The following is a 24,755-nucleotide window of genomic DNA, read 5'->3' on the forward strand; positions in this document are numbered from 1 at the left end:
GTTTTTTTAGTAGTTTTCTAGCAAAAACACTATAGCTTAATACAAAAGTAAATTTTTTTTTTTTTTTTTTTTTTTTTAGACAGAGTTTCACTCTTGTTGCCCAGGCTGGAGTGCAATGGCGTGATCTTGGCTCACCGCAACCTCCGCCTCCTGGGTTCAAGCAATTATCCTGCCTCCACCTCCCGAGTAGCTAGGATTACAGGCATGCGCCACCACACCCAGCTAATTTTTTTTGTATTTTTAGTAGAGATGGAGGTTTCTCCATGTTGGTCAGGCTAGTCTCGAACTCCCGACCTCAGGTGATCCACCCGCCTTGGCGTGCTGGGATTACAGGCATGAGCCACTGAGCCCGGCCTATAAAATTAAATTTTTAAGCAGGGAAGATAAATCTTTCAACTTTAAATAATACTTATTCTAATTCAAAAGCCTGGTATCATTTTTTTTTTTTCAGTAAATTTAGTCTTTTTAGGACTATAGGTTTGAAATATTCTGAAGAAAATAAAAATACTTCACCCCAATATATGGCTCCCTGGTAAAATGAGTATTTTAAATTAAAAGGCTTTAGAGATCAAAAAGTTCCTGGAGAGACTTTTCCCCTATCTACAGAGATAGGACTGACACCCCCCATCCCCCCATCCCCCAACAAAGAGAACAATTATCCCTGCTTCTTTCCCTGTTATTTCATTATCCATTGCAGAAAGGACCAAAAATCTCTCCATACCTGAACAGACCCTATTCAAGATAAAGACTACCTCCACAGATCATTTAAATTCCAAAAAGAACTATTGAGAAGTTAATTTGTTTCCCCATCCAATCATTCTCTGGTTATCATTTATTCCCTCAATAGAATTCCTCCTCTTCTCCTTCCTGTAACCTGTTTTACCAGGATCCAAGCCCTCATTCTCCTTGTAACCTCAGGATGTCGTATAAACTTCTGTGCCTCATTGGGAAGTTGGGTTTTCCTTCTGAAGGCTCCCATGCTTACACATTAAATATGCCTTTTCTCCTGTGAATCAAACTGTCTCATGTCAGTGATTTTAGTGAACTTTTAGGGAGCCAGAAGCCTATGACCCCCACATTTCTTATGCTTTCGCTGTATTGTATTTTAATAGGTTTTTGGGGCAGGCAGGAGTTTGTTGTTGTTGTTTTTTCTTTGAGGAAGGAGATAATCTGAGTGGTGCATGGTGTGAATCTAGAAGTCTGGTGTATACAGATGTTTATTGTAACAATAGCTTAACTTGGGAATATCACTCATATGTGTCTAAACTGATCAAATAGATAAAGCAGGTAGGGATATATATAAACAATTAGGGGTTCTCAGTCCCTTGTCCTTTCCCTTCATAGGGAGAGGTTTATAATTAAGAGTTGGTGCATTTCCCTTCTACATCTGAACATTGACCTGGCTACAATCTGCTTAATAAAAGTAAATAAGGATCTGTGTAAGTAAATTAACTGTGCAGAGGATCTTATTTCTTGGAAACATGCCAAACAGTTGCAGGTGATTGTGACTCATACTGATTTTTGAGAGTTGAAGGAAAAAGACAAAAGGGTTGTGACAAGGGCAAAGTAATAATGGAGAATGCACCTTGTGGGACAGTGTGAAGGCATGTCCTGTGGAAGATGTTCTATTTTAGGAAATCAAAATATTTTACCTCCAAATATATTTTTTTGATGTATTTTGAGATGGCTGTTGGAGGATCAGCAAACAGAAGTCGCCCTGCAAAGTGGTCTGTAGTGGGGGAAATTTGCATCTGTAGAAAATATGCATTAATGCAGCCAGGCTTTCTCTTGTCCGGATCTAGGAAGGATTAATTAAGTCTGACACCTTACAGATCTGAAAGAGACATTTGCCCTCTCTGCTTTCTGAGGGGTGCTACCTGTGAGGTTCATCTACATAACAAGACCGCTTTTGCCAGCCAAGCCTCCTCGCATAACCTGTCTTGCAGCTAAAACCTGATTTACTACTGTAACCTGGTTTTGGCCGTGCTCTGAGCCTGCATTCTTTCTCCAGTTTCTAGAAGGTATATACACACTTCTGTACCCCACCAGGGGGTTGGGTTTTCATTCTGAAGGCTCTCCTGTATAACACGTTAAATAAAGTTGTGTGTCTTTTCCCCTATTGATCTGGCTTTTGTGAGTTGATTTTTCAGTGAACCTTCAAGATGGCCAAGGTCCCTGGCCCCACGCCTGTTTAGAGGTCTAAGGGTTTTCAATTCTTTGAGAGTATGCTGATACACAATCGAGCAGATCTCTGAATGAAAATTGACTTAATTGTTTCAACCATCTGTCCGTTTTCTCCTAAATAGCTGTATGTATAGACCTAGCATTTATGTTGAATTCTTTGCAGTGGTTGTTTTTTTTTAAAAAAATGTATATTATCTTGTGTGCTCTGGGAATAGAATATGTAATACATTATATTCTGCTAAACTACATATAAAAAGATTCCTCCCTACCCAAACTCTGTGTTTCGACCTTTGTATTTGAAAACCTTTATAATAGCTATTTAAGTACACAATCTTCTTGAGAACATTGGTCACACTTAAATGTTTATTTGAAACTTGGGGAACGAGAGGACCTAAAAAGTCTACTTTGCTAAGGTTATTTTCTTATTGAACACTTTTTTATGTACAAGGTATTTATTGAGTTCACTGTTTGTCAATGGACATAATCTGAATCTAAAACAAAACTAAATGAAACAGCCTAATCCTGCTTCCCCTCAAACCAAACCAAACCAAACCAGAAGATCTAAATGGTGATCCCTGATAGTTATTCTTTGTTGTGTTCTTCTCCTGAAAGTAGGAGATTGTGCAATTATTAATTGAAAATTCAAGGCAGTTAGAATCTGGTTAAATATTTTATTAGGTCAGAAGTACAAATAATTATAGTAGCATCTGTTTTCATGATAATTCATGCTCATTCCTCTTTTTACTTTTTGCTGCATGTTTTTACTTTTTGGATATACTAGTGAATATGTTAGAAAGAGCTTCCAAGATCTTAGTAAAAGAAAAACTGTTCTTAGCCAAATTTTGGCCAGTTGTACTGAAACTCTCGGAAAGCAAAAATTGTAACTTGACCCTTAGGTTGAATATTGTTTAAAAAATTACGTCCTTGATCAAAAAAGAACTGACTTGATTAGATCGTGCCAACTTCTTGGCTATTCCCACAAGCCTGAATCTTCCATTCAAAAATTAGTTCTCTTAAAAAGCCTTGGCGTGATTTGAAAGAGCTTAAATGAATCAAAAGTATTGTATTTTCATTAGTTGTTCAATATGAGGGGTTGATGGGACCAATATGCATTTCTTGGACTGTGTGGCTGTGGGACCTTCTCTGCACTGGGTTGGAAGGGCTAGATTATTTGGGGGACTGATGAACTAGCCTAGGGGGCAAGCGTCCTCAACCACCATGTAAGTGATAAGTACCTTTGTCTTGCATATTAACATCTCAGCAGCTGAAAGAACCTTAAAAGCCCTTTTAAAGAGCTCCTACTAGTTTTGAACTGCTGCCGCTTTCTCTGTATTGAGAAGCCTTTCTCTTTGATCACAGCATTTAATGGCTGTCAACATAACAATATAAAGTGAAGTGGAATGTTTCTTTTTTTCTGTGTGCCTACTGCATTTCATAATGTGTAGTTAAATCTATTACAAAATATTGTGAAAGGTTGAATTTATCTAGGTAGTTTGCTGCTCTTTATCTTTAGAATTGCTTCCTGCAGTTGTTAATAATACCTTTTAGTCCCCTATTAGTTTTCGTACTAGAATTGCATTTTATAAAAATTAACATAGACTTTTTTTGCTTTAAGTAGTATTGTTCTCAATTTTCTCCTGAATCAGAGAAACTGATATAGAAATTAGTCAAATTTCCCAGAGCCTCAAGGATGTCAAACAAGGATTAAATAGGAAATTTCTTTGCGTGTGTGTGTGTGTGTGTGTGTGTGTGTGTGTGTGTGTGAGAGAGAGACAGAGAGAGAGAGAGAGGAATCTGTAGTTCAAGAGATTCTTTGGGGGTATACTTACACAAAACCAAACTGATTTCTGAATGAAAGTGGACTTAATGTTTCCAACCATTTGTTTGTCTCCTCCCCAATAAGTATCTATGTGTGTGTATATGTATGTATATATACGTGTGTGTGAGTGTGTATGTAGCATTTTTGCCTGATTCCTTGGCAGGAATTTGTGATCTAAATTCAACAATCATCTGTTGAGTATCTACTATATGTAAACTTTTGCAAGAATACCAATCACTCCTGGTCTCAAGAAGCTTAGGGTCTGCTGCAGACGGACAAGTACATACATTAACTGAAACATAAGGCAAAAAGTAAGATGATCCTGTAAGAGGTTTTTTATTTTTTTTGAGATAGTCTTGGTGTGTTGCCCAGGTTGGAGTACAGTGCTATAGTCAAAGTTTGTTGTAGCTTTCGCCTCCCAGGCTCAAGTAGTGATCCTCATGCCCCAGTCTCGTGAGTAGCTAGGACTAAAGGCACATGCCACCGTGCCCAGTTAATTTTTTTGTTTTTCAGTAGAGATGATAGTCTCACTATGTGCCCAGGATAGTCTTGAACTCCTGTGCTCAAGCGATCCTCCTGCCTCAGCCTCTCAAAGTATGGGGATTACAAGTGTGAGTCGTGCCCTGCTAATTTATGGAAACTTGAGAAGGGTTCATGGATGAAATAGTGCAGTGTTTGAAAGCATTAAATGAGAATAGCTCAATTGTATTAAAATTATGCCTCTCCTTTTTTGTTTTTGTTTTAAGAGAGTCTTGCTCTGTTGCCCAGGCTGGGCTGCAGTGGTTCATTCATGGCTCTCTGAAGCCTTGAACTACTGGGCTCACGCAATCCTCCTGCCTCAGCCTCTTGAGTAGCTAGGGCTACAGGCATTGAACCACCACACCCAGCTAATTTAATTTTTTATTTTAATTTTTTATTTTTTTTACGTAGAGACAGGGTGTCTCACTGGGTTCCCAGGATGGTCTTGAATTCCTGGCCTCAAGCAGTCCTCCCACATTGACCACCCAAAGCACTGAGATTACAGGTGTGAGCCACTTTGCTTGGCCAAAATCATGCCTCTTTTTATAGGTAAAAAAAAAAAAAAAGCGTGATTTCCTTTAATGTTACTGAAATCTCAAAATAATTGCTTTCTGTGTTTAGTTACTGTAATTTATTACCAAATAGAGTCTATACTCTTACCAAATATACAAGTCTCTCCCACTTTGAACTGCTTTTGAGGTAATATACCAGTTTTTTTTTTTTTTTTTTCCCAAGAGAAGAATTTAATTTAAAATAACAGTGAGTTTTTAAGGTATCTTTTTGTGGGGGCAACTGAGAATTAGACAACAGCACTAGGTACTTTTTGGAATGCTTATATTTTTCCAGGATTTGTATTTTTTTTTCTAGCATTTGTATATTTTAAGTTGATGTGTTTTCATAGTCTTAGTAATTTCTTTATTATCTAATTTAATATTTGCCTAAATGGCCTGTGCAGTTTTTGGGCTACTCCTTTTGTAATCCAGTAAATAAATACTCGCAAAATGACTCTCTCAAGGAATATCTAAATACCAAAAATTATGCTTTAAAAGCTTTGTGGAGTACATTTCCAATTTTAATATGAATGACTTAGATTATCCCCATTTTGGATTATCTGTCTTATTTTAGGTGTTGTCACCATCTGTAGTTGGTCTAAAAATGTGTCATAAAATACTCATGTGCTCCTTCTTCATAGCATGTGTTTTCTACTAGAAATACGACCATTTAAAATAATAACGTGATACAAACTGAGTATTAAAGTGAAATACTGGCCTGCAGTGAAATTATTAAAATGGCACCTAAGTTTCCCTTGAAAGCCAGAGAAAACTCCACATTGTCTTTCTCCTGGTAGACCCCTTTTTTGTTCTCAGGACCCCAAACACAAGTACTAACAGTTTTACAGATTGAACAGCCATTGTTGAGATAGCCTGGGAAACTTGTTCAATTTCACTTGCCTTCCAAACAAGTGATTTATTTCTTTAAAAAAATTTTTTTTTATAATTATACTTTAAGTCCTAGGGTACATGTACCATGTTGGTGTGCTGCACCCATCAACTCGTCATTTACATTAGGTATTTCTCCTAATGCTATCCCTCCCGCCTCCCGCTACCCCACGACAGGCCCCGGTGTGTGATGTTCCCTGCCCTGTGTCCAAGTGTTCTCATTGTTCAATTCCCACCTATGAGTAAGAACATGTGGTCCAAACAAGTGATTTAAAATTGAATTTAGGAAGTACATTTCTTAGGGATGCTGTAAATCTTTTTTCTGTATACCCCATAGTTCCTACCGTAATCCTCTAATGATAGCAAGACCTCACAATTAGCATACTGAATGAATGAAATGCCAGTTTTTTCCCATGAATAATTTAGATCTATAATTATCAATCAATATATTTTTAAGTAATGAATACATAATATTATGCCTGAAGTAAATCCACAAACATAAAGTGAAATCCTAAAGCAATGTATTTGTAACTTATATTTTTAAAAATCTGAATAAATTGAGGGAGCTATCTGTTTAACATACGATTTTTTTGGTTATTTTTTTCTAATATATGGCACAACACTATATTACCTCTTAGGAAAAGAATCTTGCATTTGCTGCTTATACATTTACATGTTTTTCGATAAAATAGAGGTAGTGGATTCAGAACATGTATATACACACACACATACATGTTGTGCAGGAGCTTTATAGGAAAAACACAACCATGCTTATTTTTGATTTATTGGCCACTTTAGTTTGTGACAGATGCCATCTGAATTTTCATGTTGGGATCCATTTTTTGACCATGAAGACACAAATTATTCCCAGTAGGCTGGGGACTTCATTTAGCCTCTCATGACTTTTGTTTTATTGTGGGTACATCTGGAGACCCATTATCTCCCACCAAAGACCCCAGCCCCCACCAGCCTGTTAAGTAATAACAACCTTTCTCACCCTGAAACAATAAGGTATCAGATGAGCGCAGCCTCAGAAACAAAAGATTCCTACTCCCTTTCAGAGCAGATTAGGGCTGTGATTCCCCTCCCACCCTGGCGAGCTGACACTCAAGAATACCTACTACAGCCCGTTCTTTGTTCAGAGAGGATCATAACGGGGTCTTTATTGTACTCTTTCATTTGTTCCAGCAGGATGTCTCCATTATTTTGGTCTGCTGCTTGGCACATGCAGCAGTTCTTCAATAGCACCTTGAATGATGGTGTTTTTCTTTTGTCATGAAGCTTGAGCTTCATCTAAATAATTACTTTTGTTCAGAAATCAAACCCCACAAACCAAGCGTTCTTGACAGACGCACAGACTCTAAGACTGTTCTTTGCCCCGTGTAAAATCAGCATCAGTTCCTGATGAGATTCTCTTTTTGCCCCCATTAATTTCCAGGTCGTTTGGGTCCTGGGAATTGCTTGCTGGTGGCTTCTCTAATGACCATTTTGTGTTTAATGGGTTTGCTGATAGTTTAGAGCAATTTGGAAGTACCTTTATGACTAGAATATTACTCACTGTTTGGCAGAAGATGAAGGGGATTAATTGTAAGGGTATTGAATGAAGTCAGGTGACTCTGAGATGCTCTAGTTGTTAAGGAAGGGATGTAAGAGGTTAAACACCATATTTCTGAAGCCATAAGGCACACCATATATTTATCCACAGTCATTGCAATACAAATCCTTTCCTTCCTTCCTTCCTTCCTTCCTTCCTTCCTTCCTTCCTTCCTTCCTTCCCTCCCTTCCCTCCTTCCCTCCCCTTCCCTCCTTCCCTTCCTCCCTTCCTCCCTCCTCCCTCCCTCCCTCCCTTCCTCCCTTCCTTCCTTCCTTCCTTCTTCCTTCCTTCCTTCCTCCCTCCCTCCCTCCCTTCCTCTTGGCAAAATAGCAGAGTAAGGTCTCATTCAAAACTTATTCTTTCATTCAAAACATAATTTGTAATAGAGGCATTAAAATTAAAAAGGATTTCCTTGTTTTTATGTGTAAGCTTCTGTTAAAAATGAAGCATGTATAGTTTAAACTTCTGTATGACGAATTCCTGAGAAGATTAATATGCCTTTCAGACTCAGCACCCTGAGTTCAAGTGACACCCTTGCAAAGCTCATTCTTTGCCTTTCGATTGTTTGGAAAGACACAGTGGTGTAAATTAATAGCCTGAACTTTAGAGTAAAAATACCTAGGTTTAAGTCCTGGTTCTCCTCTATATTAAGTGTGTGATCTTTGAGGAAGTTAATTAACCTTTCTGGGCCTCAGTTTCTCTCATGTGTGAAACGGGGGTAATGGCATCTACCTTATAGATTTGTTGTATTAAATATGTTAAATGAATTAATACACATAAGGCATTAATTGTGTTAGGTATTTTTATCATCTTAACCATAATATTTAAATGTCTGTTTTTTCAAACAAAATTCGAGGATTTAAAGAGATAAGATAGACTTTAGACTTTCTCACTAAATGAATTCACAGTCTATACAGTTAAGTGATAACACGGATAGTAATACTTAACTTACTTAGTCACCAGATAAGTCTAGGGGGGAAATTAAAACACCCAAACACGAGTGCCTATCTATTGGAACTTTTTAGGGCCACTTTGGGTCCTCATGACACACGGACTTTTAGCTTCAATGTGAAGAGCTTAGAATAATGATACTCAAAGTGTGACCTGCTTCAGGGTCACCAAGATATATTTTTTAAAAATGTAAACTCCAGGGCCCTGTTTGCACCAGCTGAGCCAGAATTACAGGGCAAAGAGGCCGGGAATCTAGATTTTTAGCAAGCTTCTCTGATGATTCTTATCCACACTGAAAATTGAGAACAGTTGGCATTGAACAGCGGCTCTTACCTAGATGAGAATCACTTGGAGAGCCTTTAAAAGCTGCAGATACTTAGATCCCAGGGACAGCAATCCTGATTTAATTGTTTAGGGGTGGCGCACTGAGCATTCACCTTAGCAGGTGATTATAGCGTGTAGCCGGGGTTGAGGAGGAGTGACATTAGAACCCAAGTAACGCAGGTGATTGTCAGCATGGTTTATGAGATCAGCGATGTAAGCTGACTTGATCTTTTCAAGAAATCATTATGATAGTTACCAGAGGCTGGGAACAATGGAGAGTTACTTAATGAATATAGAGTTTCTGTTTGGGATGATGAAAAAGTTCTGGAAATGGATAGTGGTGATGGTCACACAACTTTGTGAATGTACTTAATGCCATTGAATTATACACTTAAAATAGTTAAAATGTAAGTTTATGGTATATTTAACACAATTAAAAGAGTACTTAAAAAAAACATTTATGATTCATATTCTAGCTGGATAGTGGGGCTCACACCTGTAATCCCAGCACTTTGTGAGGCTGAGGTGGAAGAATCACTTGAGCTCAGGAGTTTCAGACCAGCCTAGGCAATATAGCAGGATCCCATCTCTACAAATAATTTAAAAATTAGCCAGTCATCGTGGCATGCACCTGTAGTCCTGGCTACCCGGGAGACTCAGGCAGGAGGATTGCTTAAGCCCAGGAGTGCGAGACTGTAGTGATCTATGATCATGCCACTGCACTTCAGTCTGGGCAACATAGTGAGACTCAGTCTCTAAAAAATAGAAATTAAAGGCAGGTCATGGTCCTGTAATCCCAGCACTTTGGGAGGCTGAGGTGGGCAGATCACCTGAGGTCGGGAGTTCGAGACCAGCCTGACCAACATGGAGAAACCCCGTCTCCACTAAAAAAAAAACAAAAAACAAAAAACAAAATTAGCTGGGCATCGTGGTGTATGCCTGTAATCCCAGCTACTTGGGAGGCTGAGGCAGGAGAATCGCTTGAACCTGGGAGGCAGAGATTGCAGTGAGCTGAGATTGTGTCGTTGCACTCCAGCCTGGGCAACAAGAGCTAAATCTGTCTCATAAATAAATAAATAAATGAAATTTTAAAAGAATTTACACATACTGAAGTTTAATTTGTTTTCTTTTCACAGTAACAGTATATCATGTATGCCACTGATTCCAGGGGACACTCCCCTGCTTTCCTCCAACCTCAGAATGGAAACAGTCGTCACTCATCTGGCTATGTTCCAGGGAAGGTTGTCCCATTGCGTCCCCCTCCTCCTCCAAAGAGTCAAGCTTCAGCCAAATTTACCTCTGTCAGACGAGAAGACCGGGCAACCTTCGCATTCTCACCTGAAGAACAGCAAGCCCAGAGAGAAAGTCAAAAGCAAAAGAGACACAAAAATACTTTCATTTGTTTTGCTATTACTAGTTTCTCATTTTTTATTGCACTTGCAATCATTTTAGGAATATCCTCAAAATATGCTCCAGATGGTAAGTGTGTGTGTATATGCACATAAAACATATTCTAGAAGACAAAAGAGAAGGAAATAGTAGAATACTTAAAAAAAAAAATTAAGTTGACCCTAGCTTACTAATATGCACTTAGGTAATATGAGGTGTCACTTCTTATGAATGAGAACAATTGTTCAGTAATCTGTTGGAAATGATTAAATGGTTGCTCTTCCTGTCCATTGTGCCACTTTGTTCCAGTGCTCAAGGAGGTCTTGGAGCACCTCTTTTGGAAATGCTTTGAGAACCTTTGCTAAATTCTTATGGTAGGTATGATTTTTGTACTGTTGCAAGTTTTGTTTTTTTTTTTTAAGGCAGAGTCTTGCTCTGTTGTCCTGGCTGGAGTGCAGTGGTGTGATCTTGGCTCACTGCAACCTCCGCCCCCCCGGGTTCAAATGATTCTCATGCCTCAGCCTCCTGAGTAGCTGGGACTATAACCAAGTGCCACCACATCCGGCTAATTTTTGTATTTTTAGTAGAGACAGGGTTTCACCATGTTGATCAGGCTGGTCTCGAATTCCTGACCTCAGGTGATCTGCCCACCTTGGCCTCTCAAAGTGCTGGGATTACAGGTGTGAGCCACCGCACCCGGCCGCAAGTTTTTTTTTGGTCATAAATATAGTGAACTATATTAGATTTTTTTTTTTTAAGTAAGTGACTAAAAATAATAAGATTTGTGTTTGTGGCTTGAAATGGGCTTGGGAAGCAGTTCCAAAGGAAAAACTTCAAATATTTTTGAGTAACAATATGTATCCTGGAAGGGAAGTATCCTTTAGGATGTGTAAGTTCTGACACCTTTATCTAAAAATCAATCATTACTTCATAGTTAAATATTATGCAGGGAGATTTTAATTTTTTAAATGGTATTTTCTTTTCAAGTTAATGATATATCAATATTTTGAAAAGTTTTGAAGAAGTTGGTTGCCAGTCAGCCTTAATAGAATACCAACAAAGAATTACCTCATAAAAGAATACCATCCATCTGTCTAAAATCAAAGGGCTCAGGGCTATGAAGAGAGAAGCAGACTCTTAATAGCCTGGACTGGGTACCATATTTGTCTGCATTTTTAAACAAAGTCTACAACAGATTTTTGTCAAGTTAAATTCTTCCTTAAGTGGCTATAACTGTTCAGAGGGATTTTACTACTTATAAGACTTACAAATATTTTATTATTTAGTTTTCCTGGGTGCTTTTAAGGGATTTTAAACATTTTAAGGTTCTGGGAGAGGTAGTGCTAGTACTTCTAAGAAAATAAACCTCAAATGAGAGAGACATGCACATTAATATCCTTATGGACCAAACTAGTAGACCACATTATGAACTTATAACATTGATTTCCATCACATGCAATATGACTTCCTCTCTCCTTTTCCCAGCAGAATAACCAAGTTCTCTATGCTGATTCATAATAACCAAGTTCACTGTGCTGATTCATACTTCCCAACTATTCTGCAGTAAAGGGATGCTAGACTAGTGGGAAATCAGAGCTGAAGTCTATGGCTTTGATTGGTGTTTTCATAGTCCATCTAAAACAGGGCATTGCTAATATGGTTCCTTGAATCAACATTCTTTAGTTTCACATTTTGGCAGTATAAGTGCAGATCATCAGTGGAAAGATCTGGTATGCTAAAATATTTCAGGGTCAGCTTGACTGTGGTTATTGCTGTTACATAACTTTGATAATACACTCACTGCTCTACAAGTGGGTAGCTGGGAAGGTGGGGCTGGCTGAGCTATTTTTCAGTGCTTTGTACAGACCACATATTTTCTCATTAAGTGCATTTTACTGGAAGGAAATAGACTGGAATTTTTGGTGATGGTTCTAATGAAGCATGCTCTCCTGGGGAATAATTAAAAACAATTAAGAGAAATTATATAACCATTGAAGTAGGCTCCAGATCTCAAAAGACTGGATTTCCTTCTTTGTAGCTGGGTACAGTGCTTGTTATAACACTATGGAGAATTTCAGCTAGATGTTTTATGGGAAAAGGGAGGTAGAAGAAAAGTTTAAGGAATCCTCATTATTAAGCTAAAACTAATTTAAGAGTTTTTTTGTTTCTTTGATGGGAAGAAAAGCTTAAAGATTGTTTTTAGTATAATAGTGATACTCATTGACTTATCAGAAGCATTAAATATCAACAGTTATGATACTGCTGTGAGAAAAACTAATTCCATGAAATAATTGCCAAGGATATAACTGGAGAGACTAATTTTAGCTGTGGTTAATAAGAGAAAGCGTAAACCTAAGAGCTCAGAAACAGGAAGATGTTTGCCTTAGTGTTATGTAAGTTCAAAATGAGGAATCATATTTTTCTGTATAGAATAATACCTTTCTGCAGCACCCTACCTCTCTACTTTTTCTCATGTTATTCCTAAACATGTACCTTCCACCTTAACGAAAGGAATTTCTTCATATGGTTTTCAAGCATATCTTGCTTATTCCTACCTTTGCTCAGTTTAAATACAGGCACCTTGGAATTCTGAGCAACCAAATGGACTACTTGGATCTCAAGGGATACTTGTCTTACTAGCGTTCTCATGATCCTTTTATTTAAATACTGCCCATCCTTTGGTGTCCAGGTCTCGTGTCATGAAGCTGCCTCAGTTACTCCAGCCCCATGCCTCCTTTGCCTGAGGTCTTTTGAACCTCGACCCACTACCATATTGTTCAGCATTTCATTATTTCATACTTGGTGTTTTTTCCCTCCAAAGCTTGAATATAAACTCTGAGGAAATGTGAGCTGATTCTATGCCTTATAAATTTTAAAATATCTGGTACAGAGTGGATAAATTGATGCTCCACAAATACTTGGCCATTAGTTGATCAAAATTGAAGGCGTGATTTTTTTTTTCTCCCCTCTTCAAAATTATGGCAGACCTTAAAGGTTTCATGCATTAAATAGCTATGACTATTTTAATTAAATACATTTATATTTTTGTTATTATAATACCTATTCAAGAGGCAAGTTCTAATTCCAGTAAAGGAACACTACAAGTAAATAATCTCATTTTCTAAAAGGGGAAACTTGCATATCACTGAGCTTGCTAAGTAACCTTTGGTTTCTCTAACCTGTAATTTCCTCATCTCTGAAAATGAGAAGTTATGTCTTTAGCCACTTGCCTCTTTCATTTTGGTGGGAGGGTGCACATGGCTGAAGATAGCGATGTTTCTCAGTCTTGGAGAGAGGTGCTATCAGCACCTACTCCATTGTTCACCATGTACAGGAAAGAAATTGTGAAGACCTGATCAATGTATTTAGCAATTTTCGTTTTTGATTTACCAGGATGTTGTGAACATATTTTCTTTTCTAAAACAGCTTTCTAGTGTGAATCCCAGGAGAATGTATAATTTTGCCTCTTACTATTGGTTTATTTCCAGAGTAGATGATTCAGGGGAACTTTTTTTTTTTTTTTGGTGAAGTTTGTCCTGAACTAGATGCTAGCAATTTAGTTTTGTGGTAATACTTCAAAATGGAAATGTGATGAGAAATTAAAGGGTAAGACGGTTCTCTGCTGGTGGGAAGGCGTGGGATTTCCATTCTAATGGCAGGAAATCAACATATGTTAGCACATTTCTTGCAGATCTGCAGTAAATAGTGGTCGTGCTTAGAGTTGGTTATATTATTCTTGCATTTTAATGGGTTGGATGGAATATCAATGTGTTTATAGAAAATTGCCCAGATCAAAATCCTCGTCTCAGGAACTGGGATCCAGGACAAGATTCTGCAAAGCAAGTTGTTATCAAGGAGGGAGATATGCTCCGTCTGACCTCAGACGCCACCGTGCATTCTATAGTCATTCAGGATGGAGGTAGGTAATGGTTCCTACCTATGGGAACTGCAAGGTTGCTCTTTAATGTGGGGGATATTTGATGTTCCTTATGTAGAAAACTATTTTTAGGCAGAATAGCCTTTAGTTTGTGGTTGTCACTCCAACCATGGATATTTGGAAAGTTCCTGAGATAAAACCAGAGAATTTATCCAGAGATAACCATAGAATTGAAGAGCTTAGACCTTAGGTATCACTCAAATCAAGACCCCTGATTTATAGCCAAGGAAACAGTTCCAGAGAGGTGATCTCTCAGAGCTAAATTTTTGTCACAATTCTGAGAGTGATGAGAGAGTTAACATGAGTAAACATATACAAAAATAAGATTCAGATTTGTAGGCTCTTAGGTAATTTTAAGAGAAATGATTTAACCTGTAAAGTGAATGGGTTGAAATTTACAGTCATAGGCATTGAGAATATATTAAGATATGAACTCTTCGTTTTTTCCTTTAGTTTCCTAAGCAGATTCTTAGTGAATTCTTTTTTTCTGACTTACTTGCGGAAGTGTACTTTACCTTAAGGTGAAATCTATTTCCTTGCATCTCAGAAAGATGATTTAGAAGTTGGCTTACAGGTTGGTATTCCCTGCAGGACTGCTTGTATTTGGGGACAATAAAGATGGATCCAGAAATATTACTCTGAGGACTCATTACATCCTGATCCAGGATGGTGGGGCGCTTCATATTGGAGCAGAAAAATGCCGCTATAAATCCAAAGCGACAATTACCTTGTATGGCAAGTCAGATGAAGGTGAAAGTATGCCAATATTTGGCAAAAAGTTTATTGGTGTGGAAGCTGGCGGGACACTGGAGTTACACGGGGCACGGAAGACATCGTGGACGTTGTTGGCAAGGACCCTGAATTCCTCAGGCTTGCCCTTTGGGTCCTACACCTTTGAAAAGGACTTTTCCCGGGGCCTCAATGTGAGGGTCATTGACCAAGACACGGCCAAAATTTTGGAAAGTGAGAGGTTTGATACCCACGAATACCACAATGAGAGCAGGCGGCTTCAGGAGTTTCTGAGATTCCAGGATCCAGGTCGGATTGTTGCCATAGCTGTCGGGGATTCAGCCGCTAAAAGCCTCTTACAAGGAACCATCCAGATGATCCAGGAACGGTTGGGAAGTGAACTGATCCGAGGACTGGGCTACAGGTAGGCATACCTTCTTGCCCGTGTCTGTGTGAGAAGAGAGTGAGGGTGGGGAAAGAAGCCACAGCCACAGCATGACTCAGGCATCAGAAGGGCCACTGTACCATCTGCATGTCTGGTAGCTTTGAGACATGGGGCTGGAGGATAGGACACCGCATACAAAAGCTGTTTTCCTTGGCTTTGGTTTACGAAGCCCTTTGTGAACTGGAGTGCCAGGCTTGTGAAAAGTTGAGAGCAGAAGCGTGGTACTGAAAAACAGTCAGGCAGTTTAAGGATAATTTGCCTCTGAAGATACTTCCTCCTTTCATTACCTTCTGAAGATCATATGAAACTCAGGCTAATTGAGGCAACTTATGAGTTTAAAGGTTAGGGCAGAATTTCATGCTAAGTTCTAAACCTGTCTTAAAAGCCTGAGGGGGTAGAATATGCTGTTTTTCTTTTTCTTTCTTTTTTCTGACTCCTTTGCAGGCTGATTGGAATCTGCATGTTTGACTGGCACAGGTCTGTGGACCCCTGGCATATATGAGGAAGGGAAAAGTTAAAGGGCTAGGAAATTCATCCAGATAGTGGAATTCATTTCTGCTATTTATGGTTCTCGTACCCTATTCCTTTTATTTTTATTTTTTGAGACAGGGTCTTGCTCTGTTGCCTGAGCTGGAGCGTAGCGGTACAGTCGCAGCTCACTGCAGCCGCAACCTCCCGGGCTCCAGTGATACTTCCATCTCAGCCTCCCAAGTAGCTGAGACTACAAACAGTTGCTGCCACACCTGTCTCATTTTTAAACTTTTTGTAGGTGGGGGGTGTCACTTTGTTGCCCAGGCTGGTCTCAAATTCCTTTGCTCAAGTGACCCTCCCGCCTCAGCCTCCCAAAACATTGACTTTATAGGCGTGAACCACCGCGCCCAGCCTTCTTGTGCCATATTCTAATTAACCATGATTTCCTAATGCAGTTCTGAATCTAGGGGAAGTAGCCGGCCTAACATTTCATTTAAAAAATAGAAGCTTTTAATTCTGCTGAATGCTCTTAGTAAAGTCAGGGAATATCTGTGGTGGAAAAAGTAAGAGGACCTCAAAACCCACATGCCATAATAATCTAGTTACTGTTTTTTCCTTTGATGGTAGATTGTTGGAATGGGGTATTACCTATAGCAATTCTAGAGCAGGCTAGAAAGACAAAAATTAGTGAAGAAAAACAGTCTGTAACATTTTAGAAATACCTTTTATTCATGTAGGGGATATTTAGGAGATGCTAAGTGCTGGATACCCATGGATGCTTAGATGAAAGGACACTGTCTCAGAGCCCTTGGTTAATCTAGTGGATAAACAGAGACCTAAATAGATGATGATCCTACAGTGAGATATGCTGCAGTTACAGGGTGTAATGGGAGTGTCAGTATTAATAGAAGCAGCCTCTAAATTGGCCTAGTGAATCAGTACAGGCTCCCCAAAGGCAAGAGACCTGAAGGAAGTTCAGGAGTGTGCTGTGTAGACAGTGGAGAAGGAAGCTTTTTCAGACCTAGGGAATTCCATGTGCAAAACCTCAAAGGGTTTCTTGTTTTTTTTTTTTTTTTTCTTTTTGTTTTTGAAATATGATACACAAACAAAAAAGTAAGAATGTAGAGCTGAATGAGTTGCCGCAATGTGATGCCTGTGTAGCCACTACCCAGGTCAAGAAATAGGACATTGCCAGCAGCCCAGAAGTTCCCTTCCTCCCCTCTGCTATGCATTCATCACTCTCTTCCCCACCAAAGGAAGCCATGCTTCTGAATTTTGGGATCTACTAAAGTTTAGGTTTGCCTGTTTTCAAACTTTATATAAATGGAAGCTGACAATATATTATATTTTGTGTCCGGCTTCTTTGCACAGTGTTACATGATTGAATGCTATTCATATTGTTGCATGTAGTGCTGCCTCATTTTCTTTTCTTTTTTTTTTTTTGATTTTAAATAGAGATGGGGTCTCACTCTATTGACCAGGCTGATCTAAAACTCCTGGCCTCAAGTGATCCTCCCATCTCAGCCTCCCAAATTTCTGCGATTACAGGCATAAGCCGTGTGCCCGGCCGAGGCTCATTTTCTTTGCTGTTTATTTTCTGTTGTTTGAATATACCACAGTTTATTTATTGGTGGCCATCTGAGTGGCTTTCCAGTTTGGACCTGTTATAAAATTGCTTCCCTAAATGTTCCTTGATCCATCCCTTAATGTACATGTGCATATATTTCTATAATATATAAACCTAGGAGTGGAAGCATGATCTTTTCAAAGTTACAGACCTACTTTGTTTCATTATCCAGTAATACCAGGGATTACAACTTCTATTTCTTCATGCTATTGTTGTTTCTAGGTTTGCATGATCGTTAGCTGTGACCATTTTGACTTTCTGAGGTTCCTCTCCCTACTGGTTTCTAAATTCCTTTTAAAATATTGCTCTTGATTTCATAGAGGAATTAGAGTTGTGATCTTTTGCCAGCGTTCCATTGCATTGACGTTATCTCCAATGTACATAAACACATAGGCCTTTGAAGATAATGTTCTGGTGCGTTGAAATTTTCCCTCAAGTGGAGGAGGGAAGTAGGAGTGTTTTGGAGATAATGTCAATAGGAGAGAAAGAACATTGTTTGATAGTTGCTGAGGCAGTCCTGGCAAAGAAAGGAAGCCTGTGATATTCTTCCTCTCTTTTCTTCTCTCAAATAGGAGATAATATATTGAGACATTCTTTATTTGATTCTTTCTGCTATATCAAGCGGATAAATAAAGCTACAAAGCATTGTTGTCCAAAGAGTAGCTAATCCATACAGGGGCGGCTGTGGAATTTGTAAGGGTGTAGGCATGCTTTGGTTAACTTTTATCTGTGAATATCCAGCCATCTGTCAGACACAGATTACATTTGTTATTTTTTTTCTAGAGTAGGAAGTTGACATTTTTCTTTTCATGTTTTAAACCAGGAGTCTTAAAGCAGATTTTCTGGTTTTTAAAAATTGTCCCTCTGTGTTGATTGCTTTTGGTCACAAGTTTGAGCATGTCTCTCAGATATTTAGTATCAGAAATAATGGTGTTTTTAGGCCAGGTGCGGTGGCTCATGCTTGTAATCCAAGCACTTTAGGAGGCTGAGGAGGTCAGATCACCTGAGGTCAGGAGTGCGAGACCAGCCCGGCCAATGTGGTGAAACCCTGTCTCTACTAAAAATTAAAAATACAAAAATTAGCTTGGTGTGGTGGTGGGCACCTGTAATCCCAGCTACTTGGGAGGCTGAGGCAGGAGAATTGCTTGAACTCCAGAGGTGGAGGTTGCAGTGAGCTGAGATCTCACCATTGCACTGTAGCCTGGGCAACAAGAGCGAGACTCTGTCTCAAAAAAAAAAAAAAAAAAAAAGAAATAATGGTGTTTTCAAACACGTTGCTTTCAACAAATAGACATATAGTATGTAAAATTTAACATCTGTTGGATAGTGATTCTACAGCTTTGATTTAATTTAGGAATGTTAAGAAATCTCTGCTGGCTGCGGTGGCTCACGCCTTTAATATCAGCACTTCGGGAGGCCGAGGCAGGCTGATCACCTGAGATGGGGAGTTTGAGACCAGCCTGACCAACATGGAGAAACCCCATCTCTACTAAAAGTACAAAATTAGCCGGGCGCGGTGGCGCATGCCTGTAATCCCAGCTACTCGGGAGGCTGAGGTGGGAGAATCGCTTGAACCCGGAAGGCAGGAGGTTGCGGTGAGCCAAGACTGCGCCATTGTTCTCCAGCCTGGGCAACAAGAGCGAAACTCCATCTCAAAAAAAAAAGTCTAACTCAGTTCTCAACCTTGCCTGCATAACTGGAGACTTTAAAAAATCTTGACATGAAGGATGCTCCTTAGATCAATTATGTCAGGAAGAAGGATAAGACTCCCAGGCTATTGAAGGTTGATGATTACTACTCTAACCTCTGGTCTCTAATTTAGGGGTTTTCAAAGTATGGTGCCCTGACCAGCAGCATTAACATAATTTGGTAACCTGTTAGAAATACAAATTCTCTGGTTCCACCTCAGAAACGGAGAGAGTGGGGCCAGCAATCTAATTCAGCACGCCCTTCCTTTCTCCTCTTGATCCTGATGCATACTGAAGTTTGAGAACCACTGCCCAAACTCAGTGGTTTTCAAGCCTTAACTGCACGATCAAGTCACCTGGGAACTTTAAAAACAGTGAGACCCTGTCTCCAAAAAATAAAAATAAATTATTACAAACATACAAATGCTGGACCCAACCTTTTGCAATTAACATGATTCCCTTTATCTGGGATGGGGTCTGTGCATTGATATATTTTTCAAACTCCCTAGATAATTCTATTATGCAATTAGATTTTTGAGAACGTTGTATTAATAGAATGGATAGTTTAAAAGAGAGCAGGTGATAATCGTTTTAAAAGAAGGTAAATGGATTTTGGCCAGAATGTGATGTGTGATATGGATGGGTATTGAGGAAGTAAGTCAATGATTAATTGAAATTGTAGTCATCGGTCTTTCACCTGTTACAGAGCTGGACAAACAAGTATTTAAAAACTAGGTGCATTTCCTTCTAGGAAAACTAGGTGCAGTCAAGGTTTGGAATTGCAACCTCATATAGAAAAACCATTAGGGATTGACAAAAACAAAATATGAGAATTACACAGCACTCTGTAATAACATCTTTGTCAGGGATTTTGTGAATACCATGACAAGTAATCAAATGCACATGCTCTTTTTCCTTCTAGGCAAGCTTGGGCTTTAGTTGGTGTCATTGATGGTGGAAGCACTTCTTGCAATGAATCTGTGAGAAACTATGAAAATCATAGCAGTGGCGGGAAGGCTCTTGCCCAAAGAGAATTTTATACCGTGGATGGCCAGAAGTTCTCTGTGACAGCTTATAGTGAATGGATCGAAGGTAGGCAAGTAGAGTTTATATTCTTGTAAGACACTGATGAGTATTATGACAGATTTTTTTTTTAGAATAGTATTATGTTCAAATGACAATCAACCTGGTTAGATTTCTCAACTAGTTGAAACTTACAGTTTTCCTACTGCGCTTAATCTTTCAGAACAAAATCCAGTAATCTTTTAGAACAGAGGTCTCCAACCTTTTGGCTTCCCTGGACCACACTGGAAGAAAAAGAATTGTCTTGGGCCACACATAAAATACAGTAACACTAATGATGGCTGATGGACTAAAAACAAAATATCATAATGTTTTAAGAAAGTTTATGAATTTGTGTTGGGCTTCATTCAAAGCTGTCCTGGGCCACATGTGGCTCGCGGGCTGTGAGTTGGACAAGCTTGTTTTAGAACAAAGCTGAGTTGGGTGTGCTGTAACTAGAATAGACCATTCTCTAGTCTAGAAACAATCTTCTGGGCTTGGAGTGAAGAGATGATCTATTAGGGATGAGGAAGCTGGAATCAAGCCCCAGCTTTCTGTCTCCAAGATGACTGCTGTTTCTTTGCCTCTGCCAAAAAGCATAGGTGGTGGGTAAGAAGTGTTTCTTAGCAGGAATTTTGTCCTGTAAGTGGAGTTTAGTGGTACCGCCTCCAGTATCACTAAAAAAAAAAGCAGTCATCTTTTTTTTCCCTCTTTTTTTTTGAGACAGGGTCTAACTCTGTCACCCAAGCTGGAGTTCAGTGGCGTGATCTTGGCTCACTGCAACCTCTGCCTCCCAGGTTCAAGCAATTCTCTGCCTCAGCCTCCCAAATAGCTGGTATTCTAGACAGAGGATAATTACTGACAGACTTCTAGTCAACGTTTCCTTTGTAGGAAATGTTACTTACGTTTCCACATTAGTGATAACGAGTCATTTCTGAAAGATGGTATGTTCTAGCTATCGTAAGATATTGTTCATGTCTCATGTTCTCAGTGACTCTTACTTTCTGGAAGAGGTGGACAATTTTCTTTAGGAATCAGAGAATGAACTTTTTTTTATGTTTCCCATTCAGTAGTGCTAATAGGAGATAATCTGAAACAGGATTTTCTTTTAAAGCCAAGAAAAAATGTGTTAGTGAGTAATACAAATCTTCCCCATCTAACCTTCTGGCTTTAAAAAGAAATTAACAGAAAGAAACAAATTTTAGTGATCTTTCAAGTCAAAATTTATTTGTCTAGTAGTCATCTGTTTTTTTTTTTTTTTGGAGACGGAGTCTCACTCTGTCGTCCAGTCTAAAGTGCAGTGGCGTGATTTTGGCTCACTGCAAGCTCCGCCTCCAGGTTCAAGCAGTTCTCTGCCTCAGCCTCCCAAATAGTTGGTATTACAGGTGCCCACCACCACGCCTGGCTAATTTTTGTATTTTTAGTAGAGACAGGGTTTCACCATCTTGGCCAGGCTGGTCTTGAACTCCGGACCTAGTGATCCATCCGCCTCGGCTTCCCAAAGTACTGGGATTACAGGTGTGAGCAACCACACCCGGTTAGTCATCTGTTTTTAAAGCATTCCTGAATTTTTTTTTTTTTTTTTTTTTTGAGATGGAGTCTTGTTCTATCACCCAGGCTGGAGTGCAGTGGTGGGATCTCCACTCACTGCAGACTCTACCTCCCGGTTTCAAGCAATTCTCCTGCCTCAGGCTCCCAAGTAGCTGGGATTACACGTACGTGCCACCACACCTGGCTCATTTTTTTGTATTTCTACTAGAGACAGAATTTCACCATGTCGGCCCGGCTGGCAACTCCTGACCTCAAGCGATCTGTCGATCTCAGCCTCCCAAAGTGCTGGGATTACAGGCATGGGTGTATTACTGAAATTTTATATGAAAAAATATTTCTTAATCGCTCTTAGGGGAATTTATTTTGTTGGCAAAAATGTGAAATTTGGGGTAGGAATTGTTTTTGCCTCCATGAGGTTTTTAAAAATTTGTTCTTAACCTGCTTGTTTTGATTCTTGGAAAGTATAATATGGAGACTTTGGAAGAAATTGGGCTCTGGAATTAGATTAGCTTTAAATTTGGGGCTCTACCATATTTAGCTGTTATTCAAACTCCCTGATCTTTGGTTTCTTCATCTCTAATAAATGTAATAGCTCCTGTCTCTCACAGTTGTGTTGATGAAAGGTTATTATGCATGTGGGATCTCAACAACTATTAGCTATCATTATTGTTGTTAGAATTACTATTATTAATATTATTATTTGTATGAAATCCTACAGGCTTTAGTATCTGGATGCAAGAAACATATTCAGAAAACATTTTAGATTTGTTAGGTACTTTATTTCTGTGCTTTATAGCTATAGAAAAGCAGGGTAGATCAAGAGTACCAAAACAGAATCCAAGACTTGCCCAGGTTAAGTTTTATCTGGGTAGTTGGCAGAGCCGGGTGGCTCATGCCTATAATCTTAGAGCTTTGGGAGCTTGAAGTGGGAGGATCGCTGAAGGTTAGGACTGGGCAACATAGTGGGACCATGTCTCTGTAATTTTTTTTTTTAAAGACTGTAAGAATATACAAATTATTTGTTGTTCCTTGCTTGAATTTCCCCACTTTTGATTCTCCAAAGGGAATGTGTTCTTTCACTCATATCATCAGCCCTTAGAGTTAGCATCTTTTTTTTTTTCTTTTCTTTTCTTTTTTTTTTTTTGAGACTGGAGTGCAGTAGTGCAATCACCATGTCACTGTAGCCTTGACCTGCTGGGGTTCAAGCTATTCTTCCTGCCTCAGCCTTCCTGAGTAGCTGGGACTACAGGCATGTGCCACCACACCTGGCTAATTTTGTATTTTTAGTAGAGATGGGGTTTCACCATGTTGGCCAGGCTGGTCTTGAATTCCTGACCTCAGGTGATCTGCCTGCCTCAGCTTCCCAGAGTTGGGATTACAGGAATAAGCCACCATGCCCATCCTAGAGTCAGCATCTTAAAGTAGTCACAGAGTAGTATGCTGTTAATTAGAAAGATGACAGAGAAGTACAGATATTTATTAAACAGCTATCTTTTGAAATGTCATGTTTTCCTTTTTTATCAATGTTATGAAGTAGTTCCCATCCATTTCATAGACATTTCCCATCCATTTCATAGACATTTCCATTAAATCAGCTTTTGATTTATGACAGATTATATCATGAATGTTAAGAAGCAGAAAACATTTCTATACTGGATAGCATGTAAAAGAAGCCAAGCTGTGAAACTGGATCAGATTTTCAGTTCTTGTCTGTTTAATTGGGAATTAACTTTGACTTTCAAAGAAGATATTAGGAAAGATCAGTAATTAGTAGTCATTAGATTACATAATTTACATCATCCCAGGAAAGGAGCTGAGCTGGACAGGGACACCATCATGTGACCTCAGGTCACATTGCAGATCGTACTGGTCATACTCATCCATTCAGTAGACATCCGTGGATACGTACCACAAACAAGACAGAGTCGTGCATACGTAAATAATGTACTCTGCAACCTTCACTGATGCAGCTTCCAAGGAGGTGGGCGGTTCTCCCAATAGGAAGGTGTGAACAATTCCAGGCAGTATACCGAGAGAATACTGGAGACAGAGAGGTTGCTTCCAACAAGGATGTTTGGGAAGTCCTTAAAGAATCGCCTGAACTTCATAAAAAGGACAGTATGTTGGTTGGTCAAGAAGAATGGAAAGACATTTTAGGGGAAGAATAAAGCATGAGCAAAGGCACAGACATGAAGGGTTTTCTGAGACAGATTTTTATGTTATTTTTTTGAGAGAGTATCTTGCTCTGTTGCCTAGGCTGGAGTGCAGTGGCACAGTCATGTCTCACTGCAGCCTCAAACTCCTGTGCTCAAGTGATCCTCCCACCTCAGACTCCCAAGTAGCTGGGACTACAAGTGTGTGCCACCACACCCTGCTACTTCTAAAAATATTTTGTAGAGATGGGACTTCACTCTGTTGCTCAGGCTAGTCTTGAACTCCTGGGCTCAAGTGATCCTCTGCCCTCGGCCTCCCAAAGTGTTGAGATTACAGGCATGAGCCACTGTGCCCATCCACAAATTGTTATTTTATGTATTTACTTATTTTTGAGACAGGGTCTTGCTGTGTCTCGTAGGCTGGAATGCCTACGAATGGCCCGATCATAGCTCACTGCAGCCTTAACCTTCCTGGCTCAAGCAGTCCTCCCACCTCAGCTGCCGAAGTAGCTGGGGATACAGGCACACATCACCATGCCCGGCCAATGTTTTTTGCAGGGACAGGGGTCTCACATGTTGCCCAGGCTGGTCTCGAACTGCTGAGCTCAAGTGATCCTCCTGCCTTGGCCTCCTGAAGTGCTGGCCCACAAATTCTTATCCTTAAGATTGTTAGTGTGCTAATGTCAGTGTGCTAATGTCCTATCCATTTTTCTGTGCTTGGATCAACTTGAAGCACTGGGTATTTATCCTCTACTTGAAAACTTCTGCTGGAATATAGGTACTTGTCACATATTGGGATGATTTGGGGTCAGTATAACAGTTGTTGCACTGAGTTGAAATATAGCAAGAGATTTGGGGATCTAGAGCCTTCTT

The 24,755-nt window shown here is 39.4% G+C and overlaps 1 protein-coding gene across 5 annotated transcripts in view; it reads left to right on the forward strand.

The window, feature by feature from the left end:
* Positions 1-24,755, forward strand: part of CEMIP2 (cell migration inducing hyaluronidase 2) — an 85,734-nt gene that overhangs the window by 9,347 nt on the left and 51,632 nt on the right. For all 5 annotated transcript variants that reach the window (XM_009188930.4, XM_021927544.2, XM_003911798.5 and 2 more), the window contains exons 2-5: positions 9,967-10,309; positions 13,998-14,138; positions 14,748-15,309; positions 20,039-20,208. In XM_009188930.4, the coding sequence (XP_009187194.2) occupies positions 9,979-10,309; positions 13,998-14,138; positions 14,748-15,309; positions 20,039-20,208 (1,204 nt within the window). In that variant the 5' untranslated portion in view covers positions 9,967-9,978. The remainder of the gene's footprint in view (positions 1-9,966; positions 10,310-13,997; positions 14,139-14,747; positions 15,310-20,038; positions 20,209-24,755) is intronic.

This window comes from Papio anubis, chromosome 13 (assembly GCF_008728515.1).
Source record: "Papio anubis isolate 15944 chromosome 13, Panubis1.0, whole genome shotgun sequence".
In the NCBI taxonomy this organism is placed as follows: domain Eukaryota; kingdom Metazoa; phylum Chordata; class Mammalia; order Primates; family Cercopithecidae; genus Papio; species Papio anubis.